Source organism: Pongo abelii, chromosome 23 (assembly GCF_028885655.2).
Source record: "Pongo abelii isolate AG06213 chromosome 23, NHGRI_mPonAbe1-v2.0_pri, whole genome shotgun sequence".
In the NCBI taxonomy this organism is placed as follows: Eukaryota; Metazoa; Chordata; class Mammalia; order Primates; family Hominidae; genus Pongo; species Pongo abelii.
The window spans coordinates 56683706-56694023 of NC_085929.1; the positions used below are offsets into that span (position 1 = coordinate 56683706).

General features: G+C 65.8%; 1 protein-coding gene across 1 annotated transcript; it reads left to right on the plus strand.

The window, feature by feature from the left end:
• Positions 1-6501: 6501 nt before the first annotated feature.
• On the plus strand, positions 6502-9850 carry PIM3 (Pim-3 proto-oncogene, serine/threonine kinase). The gene is made up of 6 exons (XM_002831286.5): positions 6502-6806; positions 6905-7014; positions 7106-7156; positions 7228-7597; positions 8466-8642; positions 8717-9850. Exons 1-6 carry the CDS (start codon positions 6722-6724, stop codon positions 8902-8904), a joined length of 981 nt encoding a protein of 326 aa, XP_002831332.3. The 5' UTR covers positions 6502-6721; the 3' UTR covers positions 8905-9850.
• Positions 9851-10318: the final 468 nt, after the last annotated feature.

Genomic DNA, 10318 nt, shown 5'->3' on the forward strand with positions numbered 1-10318 from the left:
GGGGCCACTCCCAGCAGCCTGGAAAGGAGGAGACAGGCTTGCATGGGTGCTGTCCTTTTCCTTTCTCCACAAGCAGAACTTTGGGCCACGTAGGTCCTTTCTTGGAACCACTGACTGCCCCCACCAAACCCAGGTGCGGGGGACTCTCTCCCCTCCCCCAGGCCCATCTCTGAGCCATTTGAAGAGGACATCCCAAGGGCCTGGAGTGCCCACTTGCCAGCTCCAAGCTGTGTGGATTCTGCCCGGGTCTGGCAAGGAGGGGCCAGACACAGCCCGGCCTGACACTGTCACCTGTCCTGCCCTGAGCTGTCTGTGGGCAGAGCTCAAGCTCTGGCAGCAACACTCCAGTCTGAGTGCCCAGCTGGGCCAGCTGCCATTCACAGGCCTGACCTGCCCCCAAGTCCCCATGCCTGGGAAGGCGGCTGCCCCCTCTGACAGGAGTGGGGATCCAGGAGCCCCGGAGGTGCGTGCATCTCTGGGGTGGTGACGGCGTTCTGAGCCCATGCTCTGAAGGAATGTTTGCTGTGATCAGGCCCCCTGGGGGGGTCCGAGCTCCTGGGACTCCATCTGCAGGTCCGGCTCCTCATGGCTGGACACTGGCTTGGAGCAGCCCTTGGACCATCCTTGGAAGCTTCAGAAACTCTCCCAGGAAAGCGTTACCCCTGCTGCAGGCCCTGGGCTTCCGGCTCCTCAAAGCCCCTGGGTGGCTCCAAACTGTACAAGCCTGACCGGGGACCCATGGGGCCTGGTGGCCCCCAGCCTGGCTCTGGGTGGGAGAGAGCACCCCACTCTCACCTCTGCACATTGTGACTCCCCCCCAATGCCCTCCTGACCTCCTCCGGGGAGCCCCTGGGTGAGACCCACGGGGGAGCTGGGCTCGGCGTGTGTGTGAGCCTGCAGCAGCTGCACAGACACCCTGGAGGAGGGCCAGACCCGGCTTCTGGCTCCTAGGGAACCCCCACCACCACCTCTCCTGAGTCTCCTCCTCATCAGAATGCTGGGGGCCAGAGCCAAGTGGCTGGGGCCCGTCCTGTCTGGGAACCAGGCAGAGGCCAGCCCACTCCGAGTCCTCCAAGGTCTCCAGCCTGGGCCCAGAAGCTGAGCCCTCGCAGTGGGGTCAGATGTGAGCTGTTGAGGGCAACTCTGCCTCCCCAGCCCCGTGTGGACCAGGCCAGGACAGGAAGAGCAAGTTGGGGCCCCCGTGACCAGCTGCGGCTCTTGGCCTGCAGGATTTCAGCAGGGAGCAGGCAGAACTGCCATGTGGCACGCTGGGCCCTGCCCAGCCGCCTCATCCCAGGAGCCCTCCTCCCAGGGTCTGTGCCCAAAACCACAGGCTCTTCTACTGGGCACCCATTGTGTGCCGTGGGACGTGCTCCTTGGTACAATGTCGTCAGATTCTGTGCACAGCCTCCACAGCAATCGCAGTGCCTCTCCGGAGACTGAGCCTGGTAGAGTCTGGGGATGTGTCTGTGACTCTGGGCTGGGTCAGCGGAAGAGCAGGGACCCAAGCCAAGGTCCCAGGACGGCCCCAAAGGGCTACCAGGGAAGACACTGCAGGGCCAAAGGCCAAGAGGTATGAAGTGGGTAGGGCTGTGGTCCAGGCCCAAGGCCAGGGTGGCCTGTCCCTCGTCAACAGGTCAGAGGTCCCAGGTGAGGAGGGGGCCCTGCACGCCTGCCCTGGCCCCCGGCCCAGGCCTGGGCCACACAGGCCACACAGCTCCGTCTCAGGCTGAGTCGTGGTCTGGGACGTGGCAAGGCCACAGCTCTCCAGGTTGGAGGATCCAGTGAGGCTGCTGCGCTGAAGCCACAGTTCTCGCCATCACCGCAGCCCCCGGGCGACCAACAGAGGCAGCCCCCCTCCAGCTGGGTCTCAGCATCTGCTCCACCGAGGACAGGGTTCAGGACAGGACGCTCCCACAGCATCTTCTATGTTTGTGCAGGACTCTTTCTGCAGAGTCCAAGCGACAGATGCCAGGCGGCCATGCTCACTGGGGGCCCAGGCCCCGGGTGGCTTATGGAATATAAATAGTCTGTGCTGGTAGCAGGTGGGGGTAACCTGGTGGGAACAGCAGCCTCTCCAACACAGGCCAGGCCTCAGCTGAGGGGTAAAACTGGTGTCCTCCAGGCAGGGACAGAGGCTGGAAGAGGCAGCCACAGTGGCTGGGCCAGAGTTCACACAGGCCACCCACACCCCCGGCTCCCACTGACTAGGCGCCCCACTCCACCCCAGGCCCAACCCTGGGATGCCTTTGGTGAAACGTTGCAAAATCCTGGCACAGCTCTGCTGGCTCCTATCTGCAGCGGGTGAGAGGCTGCGACGACTGAGAGTGGAGGCCAGAGGGGAAAGAGCCTCTCCCCACAACAGGCATCGCCTGCCCCCACCACTGCCCTGGGAGCACCCAGTCTTGGCCGCTGCAGCCTGTGTGGGCTGAAAGACGAGGTGCAGCAGGTGCCCATCCCAAGCTGGGTACAGCTGGGGGAGTCCGGTCTGCAGGGAGATGACACAGAGCTCCAGCCCAGGGCCTGGGGCAGCCGTATTGGGACATTGATTCTGGGTGGCAGCAGGTGCTGGCGGGGGCCAGGCCCATGGGCTGGGGAGGAAGGCCTGTACTCTGGTGGCCCAGGGGAGCCACAGAGGGTCCAAGGCAGGATCATGAGGGGCACACAGTGGGAAAAAGACCAGGGTGGCCAAGGGGGCTCACACTGGGGCCTGGGATGAGGGTGGGAGTGGGCGGGTGGATTGGCTGGAAGGAGGTTTGGGAATGGGCTAGGCCTCGGTAAGGGCTTGGGGGCAGGTAAGGGGACACCCCCTCCTCAGGCATGGCCTGGGTTGGACGGGCATCAGATACAGACAGGACAAGGCCGGGCGACCCTGTGGGATAGGCACGGGGCAACTGGAAACAGGCTGATTAAGGAGGCCTTGGTCATTGGCTTGAAGACTGGGGGTGGACAGGATCCCCAGGGAAGGAGGGAAGAGGGGTGGGATGGGCTGGTGGGAGGCAGGACAGTGGGGACACAGCCTGGTGAGCGGGAATGGGGGTGCCCGTGGAGCATGAACCCTGTTAACACTCCCTTCTGCAATGCCCCAGCTTTGAGGGGGTGTCTATAAGTGTGATTCTGTGTGTGAGTGTTTGTGAATTGGTGCGTGTGAGCAGTGTCAGCATGCATGTATGTGTGGGAGACTGTAAGTGGTCCCAGCCACCTTGCATTCCACCTCCTCATCCTCCTGAATCCAGGCAGGTCAGCCTGGCTTGGGTCACCACGGCAAGAGTGTGACCCTCCTTCCAGCAGGCCGGGGGACCTGGGGGGACTTGCCGTGTCCACTGCGGAGCAGGGCCAGCTGTTTCCAGGTCAAGCTGTCGGGATGGGATGGCTCAGGGGCTGGGCTGGGGACTGGGGTATGCAGACCCTCTGACAGGCTCTGCTCCATTCCCCTGTCCCTGCCCTGGGAAACACCTGCTCCAAGGACAGGCAGAGGCCCTGGCCCTCGAGCAAGGCTGCCCCTCTCAGCAGGATAGCCCAAGGGAAGGAAGCACCCATGCCATGCTGGCCTGAGCTTCAGGTGGGGTGGGGGGTGAGAGGACACAGGAAGGGGCTGGGCCAGGCCCTCTGCAGTCAGTACCCAGGCGGAGCGGCCCCCGCACCAAGACCTTGCCAAGCCCTCCTCCTGGCTCACCTCCTGTCTGCAGGAGTGGCCCCAGCTCTGGCCCATGGGCTTGGCCTGCCCTTGGGGCCCACTGGATGGGCCATCCATAAACCAGGAAAAAACAGGCAGGGCTGGTGTCCTGCACTGCTGGGGACTTGGCTGGGGGGTGGGGTGTTGATGGGACCTATGGGAAAGGGGTGGCCCAGGGCAGAGGGTGAGAGGCCCTGACGCCTCTCAGATTTTTCTCGTCCTATATGCAGAGCGCAGATGCTCCACAACTGGGATGACCCATATCTGTTTGCCAAGCTGAGGAACAGGCTGGGCTGTGCCCAGTGGCAGGGGAGGCGCAGGACAAGGTGAGCAGGGTCATCTGGGGTTACTGGGGACCCCAGTACTCCAACTAGATCAGATGTGGTGGCCTGGGCCAGACACAGTCCAAAAGAGGCCTCAATATCAAACAGTCCCAGGGGAGAGTGAAGGGCTGGGGTCCACGCTGACCCCGCACGGAACTCACCGTCAGTGCAAGGGTCCTCGCTGCACACACACATATAAGTGCGTACAACAGCAAACCTACAACATACACCAGTGTCTGGACAGACGTGGTTACAAAGATGTCACACTTTTAGGGAAACGGCTGCCTCCGGCCCTGCCCTGCCCTCCACCCCAGGGCCAGGCTGCTGGACCCCCACGCAGGAGCTCTCTGGAGGATTTCACAGAGGCCTGTTGGCAGGAATCCCATCTGGAGGCCCGGAGGAATCTCCAGCACACCGCACTTTGTGAAGGAGCGAGTCCTCCTGGCTCTTAGTTAAGGGACACTTGAGAGTTTCAGAGCAAGACCCGGGGCCTAGGGAGAGCCAGGGTGGGGTGCCTACCCGCCAGAGCCTGGTCTTCTACGGCCAGGATGACTCAGGGAAGACTGGCCTGGAGCCTGACATGTCAGACTCAAGGAAAACTAACCTGACATGTCAGGCTGAGGACCCTGCCCCTCCAGACTGACATGAACTCAACTGTAGTGGTCACCCCCTAGACCTACTCTGCTCTCCAGCGTCTCTGCCCACCTCTGTTGCATGTCCAGCACAGAAGAGGGCGGCCCCACTGGATCCTCAAGCAGGTCCCCGGGAGGACCACGTGGGCAGCAGCCCCTCCTCCTTCGCAGGTGCTGTGTGGATACTGCTGGAGGGGTAGGCTCGGGGTGTCATCCTACCAGGGATCTGATCTCGGGGGAGCCCTGCGCTGGGTGCGTGGTGGGTGGGGGGAAGGCTAACCCACCAGCCCCAACTCTGCCCTGGTACTGCAGGAGAGAACTGGACAGAGCTCTAGGAAGCAGGGGCTGGAGGGGGAGGGGACTGGGGGACAGACAATGTCGGGTTGACTTTGATCCTGAGGTGACAGGACCCAAGGAACAGGAAGAGATGAGCCAGGCAAGAGAGGAGCCCCCAGGAGCACAGGCATGGGCCCAGGCAGTGGGGGACAAAGCGAGCCCCACAGGGCGCCCAGATGGCAGGTGGGCCTGGGCCAGTCCCGAGAGCCACAGCCTCAGAAGGGCCGAACAGGGGAGTGGTGTGTGAGTGGTCAGTGCAGAGAGCGATGGTGACTGTATAGAGGTGAGAGGTCAGACTCGGGGGAGGCTGGAAGCTCCGAGGCAAGTATGTGTGCACGCTGACGGTCACACCAGACCGCCCGGGGACGTCTGCCACAATACTTAGACCCCTGAGGGTCACTGAGAACGCCTAGCAGTGCCAAGAGGACCAGCCCCTGGGCCCTCTGGCCCCCAACTCTCAACCCACTAGCCCTGGGGCTGGCAGGTGGCCACTCACGTCCTGGAACCCTGAGCTGCTCTCAAGCCAGTGACCTTGGACCAATGTTGGCAATCTGTGGGTTTGCACCAAACCACACAGGTGAGTCAGGCTTCTGTACAGAGAGCGGGGAAGGGGCACGACAGGGTGAAGTCCAGACCAGGGCAATGTTTACCCTGGCTGTTCAGCCTTTGAGTGCAGCTGTCGCAGCAATCAAGGTGGGCTCCCTGGTTGAGGTGGACAGCAGCTGCTGGAGAGCCCGGAGGGCGGCCAAGACCGTGTCAGAAGGCAGGAGCCGGGCGGGGCCACTCCAGGCACCGGCCAGCAGGGCAGAGGTTCCAGGGAGGGCCCTCGGGCTGCGGGGGTGAGGTCAGAGCCCAGGGTGAGGAGGAAACATCTCCAGCCAGGTACGCTCTCGGCCCCCGCCGGGGCTGCGAGGCTGGGGGCGCTGCCGCTGGGAGGGCTTCCAGAGGAGCCGGCGCTACCTCCCCGCGCGCCCGGCCACGTGCGCGACGGGGTGCGCAGACAGCCGGGGACGCAGACTCGCGGCGTGTGTCACCTCGAGGCGGCGGGACAAGCCGACGTCGCCTCCCGCACTCCCACGCCCCCAAGAACCCTGCTCGGGGCCGGCGGGTGACCTTCGTAGGCGCTTATGGGGGCGGGGCCCGGAAACGGCTCTCCCCGCCCTCGCCCCGCCATTGGCTGGGGCGCCGGATTTCTTTAAAAACTCCGGCTTCCATTGGCTCGTGCGGCCCCTCCTCGTTCTGCCCGAGGTGCCACGGCCGCCGCCCGCGCGGGCGCTGCGCCTGCGCGGAGTGCGAGCGCGAGCGCGGAGAGCGGACCGACGCGAAGGACGCGACACGCCGTGCGCCTCCGCGGCTGCGCTACGGCAACGAGTCCCGGAGCGGCACCGCGCCCGCCGCACCCGGCCCTCGCCCGCCCGGTGACAGGCGCCCAGCTGCCCCGCCGTCTCCCCAGCGAGCGCCCGGCCGCTGCCGCCGCGCCGGCCCCGGGCGGAAGGGGGCGGGGTCCCGGCTCGCCCCGCCCCCGCGGAGGGATACGCGGCGCCGCGGCCCAAAACCCCCGGGCGAGGCGGCCGGGGCGGGTGAGGCGCTCCGCCTGCTGCGCGTCTACGCGGTCCCCGCGGGCCTCCCGGGCCCACTGCGCCGCGCGGACCACCTCGGGCTCGGACGGCCGGTGTCCGCGGCGCGCCGCTCGCCCGGATCGGCCGCGGCTTCGGCGCCTGGGGCTCCGGGCTCCGGGGAGGCCGCCGCCCGCGATGCTGCTCTCCAAGTTCGGCTCCCTGGCGCACCTCTGCGGGCCCGGCGGCGTGGACCACCTCCCGGTGAAGATCCTGCAGCCAGGTACGCGCGGGGCCGGCGGGGCCGGGGCCGGGGCCGGGGCCAGGGCGGGGACCGGGGGCGCCCCGGGCAGCACCAACCCCGCCCGCGCCTCCCTGCAGCCAAGGCGGACAAGGAGAGCTTCGAGAAGGCGTACCAGGTGGGCGCCGTGCTGGGTAGTGGCGGCTTCGGCACGGTCTACGCGGGTAGCCGCATCGCCGACGGGCTCCCGGTGAGTCGGACCGTCGGGCGGGCCCGGGGTTCTCGCGCGCCTTGCGCCTCGCGCCTCGCTTGGCCGGGCCTGACCCCCCGCGTCCCCGCAGGTGGCCGTGAAGCACGTGGTGAAGGAGCGGGTGACCGAGTGGGGCAGCCTGGTAAGTTGGGGCACGGGCGGCGGCGGCGGGCGGGCGGGCGCGGGGCTTTTGCTGACCGCCGTGTCCCCCAGGGCGGCGCGACCGTGCCCCTGGAGGTGGTGCTGCTGCGCAAGGTGGGCGCGGCGGGCGGCGCGCGCGGCGTCATCCGCCTGCTGGACTGGTTCGAGCGGCCCGACGGCTTCCTGCTGGTGCTGGAGCGGCCCGAGCCGGCGCAGGACCTCTTCGACTTCATCACGGAGCGCGGCGCCCTGGACGAGCCGCTGGCGCGCCGCTTCTTCGCGCAGGTGCTGGCCGCCGTGCGCCACTGCCACAGCTGCGGGGTCGTGCACCGCGACATTAAGGACGAAAACCTGCTGGTGGACCTGCGCTCCGGAGAGCTCAAGCTTATCGACTTCGGTTCGGGCGCGCTGCTTAAGGACACGGTCTACACCGATTTCGACGGTGAGTGCGGGCGCGGGGCAGGGAACGTTCCGGGGGCCTTGCCGGCCGGTTAACGCCTGCGGTGGGCGGCGCATGGAGGGGCTGGTGACTGTTGGGCGGCCGCGCGCCCTGGGTCTGCTCTCGTGGGGGCAGAGGCCCACGCGCTACCCTGGGGAGGGCTAAGCGAGGGATGAAGAGAGGGATCGTGCTGGGTGGGGGCTAGGGGTGCTCTCAATATTGCTTCCTCCGCCGCGTTGGGGAGTACGGGATCTCTTGCCCCGGTGTGGGAGGCGCGTGACATCCTTCCGGCCCGAGAGACCCCCGGCTGGGGGCGGTAGCGGAGGAGTCTCCTTGCGTGACGCAGGGCGCAGCCGGGCTGGGTCTGCGCCGGGAGCCTGGAGGCCCCCGCGGCTTGGTTGGAGTGGCGGGGCCTCCCCTGCGTGGGGGCGGGAGCTGCGTGCCTACGGAGCGCGGGAGCGCCGCGGCAGAAATCCCCGCATTGCGGAGCTTGGGGAAGCCGGGGCTCCCCACTCGCCTCTCCCTCCTCCCTCCCTCTCTCCCCGCCCCCAGTTCCCGCAGGCAGGCGCGCCGGGCGGTAAGGGACCCGCGCTGCTCCCTGGTAGCCTCACTGCGCGTCTGTTTGTTGTGAAAGCCAAGCCCTTGCTCATGTGACCTGCTCCTCCCCCGCGGCCAGCGGAGGGGGACGGCCAGCCCCTCCCCCAGCCCCCCCATCGCCTGCCGGGGTTTTTCCAGGGTGATGACGAGCAGGATTTTGAGGCCTGGCTTTGCTTCCTGTGACTCAGGCCAAGGAGTTAACCAGCAGGGACCTCGCCGTCTGTTGAGCGACTCTGCCCCTGTGGTGGGCGTGCTAAGCCCTGTGTCCCCTTAGGCACCCGAGTGTACAGCCCCCCGGAGTGGATCCGCTACCACCGCTACCACGGGCGCTCGGCCACCGTGTGGTCCCTGGGCGTGCTGCTCTACGATATGGTGTGTGGGGACATCCCCTTCGAGCAGGACGAGGAGATCCTCCGCGGCCGCCTGCTCTTCCGGAGGAGGGTCTCTCCGGGTGCGTGGGGGCTCGAGGCGGGGGTGGGGGCCTCGCCCTGCCTGGGCCCTCCCTGACCTCTCCGCTCTGCACAGAGTGCCAGCAGCTGATCCGGTGGTGCCTGTCCCTGCGGCCCTCAGAGCGGCCGTCGCTGGATCAGATTGCGGCCCATCCCTGGATGCTGGGGGCTGACGGGGGCGTCCCGGAGAGCTGTGACCTGCGGCTGTGCACCCTCGACCCTGATGACGCGGCCAGCACCACGTCCAGCAGCGAGAGCTTGTGAGGAGCTGCACCTGACTGGGAGCTAGGGGACCACCTGCCTTGGCCAGACCTGGGACGCCCCCCAGACCCTGACTTTCTCCTGCCTGGGCCGTGTCCTCCTGCGGAAGCAGTGACCTCTGACCCCTGGTGACCTTCGCTTTGAGTGCCTTTTGAACGCTGGTCCCGCGGGACTTGGTTTTCTCAAGCTCTGTCTGTCCAAAGACGCTCCGGTCGAGGTCCCGCCTGCCCTGGGTGGATACTTGAACCCCAGACGCCCCTCTGTGCTGCTGTGTCTGGAGGCGGCCTTCCCATCTGCCTGCCCACCCGGAGCTCTTTCCGCCGGCGCAGGGTCCCAAGCCCACCTCCCGCCCTCAGTCCTGCGGTGTGCGTCTGGGCACGTCCTGCACACACAATGCAAGTCCCGGCCTCCACGCCCGCCCGCCCACGCGAGCCGTACCCGCCGCCAACTTTGTTATTTATGGTGTGACCCCCTGGAGGTGCCCTCGGCCCACCGGGGCTATTTATTGTTTAATTTATTTGTTGAGGTTATTTCCTCTGAGCAGCCTGCCTCTCCCAGGCCCCAGGGGACAGTGGGGAGGCAGGGGAGGGGGTGGCTGTGGTCCGGGGATCCCAGGCCCTGATTCCTGTGCCTGGCGTCTGTCCTGGCCCCGCCTGTCAGAAAATGAACTTGTATAGTGGCTAACTTAAGGGGAGTGGGTGACCCCGACACTTCCAGGCACTGTGCCCTGGGTGCGGGTTTTAAATTATTGACTTTGTACAGTCTGCTTGTGGGCTCTGAAAGCTGGGGTGGGGCCAGAGCCTGAGCGTTTAATTTATTCAGTACCTGTGTTTCTGTGAATGCGGTGTGTGCGGGCATCGCAGATGGGGGTTCTTTCAGTTCAAAAGTGAGATGTCTGGAGATCATATTTTTTTATACAGGTATTTCAATTAAAATTTTTTTGTACATAGTGGATAATCCTGTATTTATTGGGCTGGGCATTCTGGGGAAAGAGAGGGGCTCTGAGAAAGGGGCTTTTGGCTGCTGGGTGACCTGACAGGTTTCCTGTGGGGCTGGCAGTTTTGCCCACAGGGGAAACGGGGGAGGCCCAGCTGGGTGCCAGCCTCCCCAGTGCCACAGGCTATTTCATGTGGCTTGTGGCCCACCCCACTAGCCCATGCTGCACCCAGGGAGAGGAGCAGCTGGCTCCTGGGGTGCCTCCGAGGTGGAGGCAGGGAGCCAGGCCCTGAGGATGCAGCACCCCCCACTAGTCAGGAGATCATTCCTGGGTGGTCCCAGGAGGATCTCTGCAGCCCCTGCCCAGGGAGGCCTTGCCAGTGGGAATGGCCACACTTGTATCCTGGCTTGGTGGAAACAGAGATGTGCGGGGGTGGGGGAGGGAGTCCATGCTGCCTCAGAGGGTGGCTGGGGGTTTTGA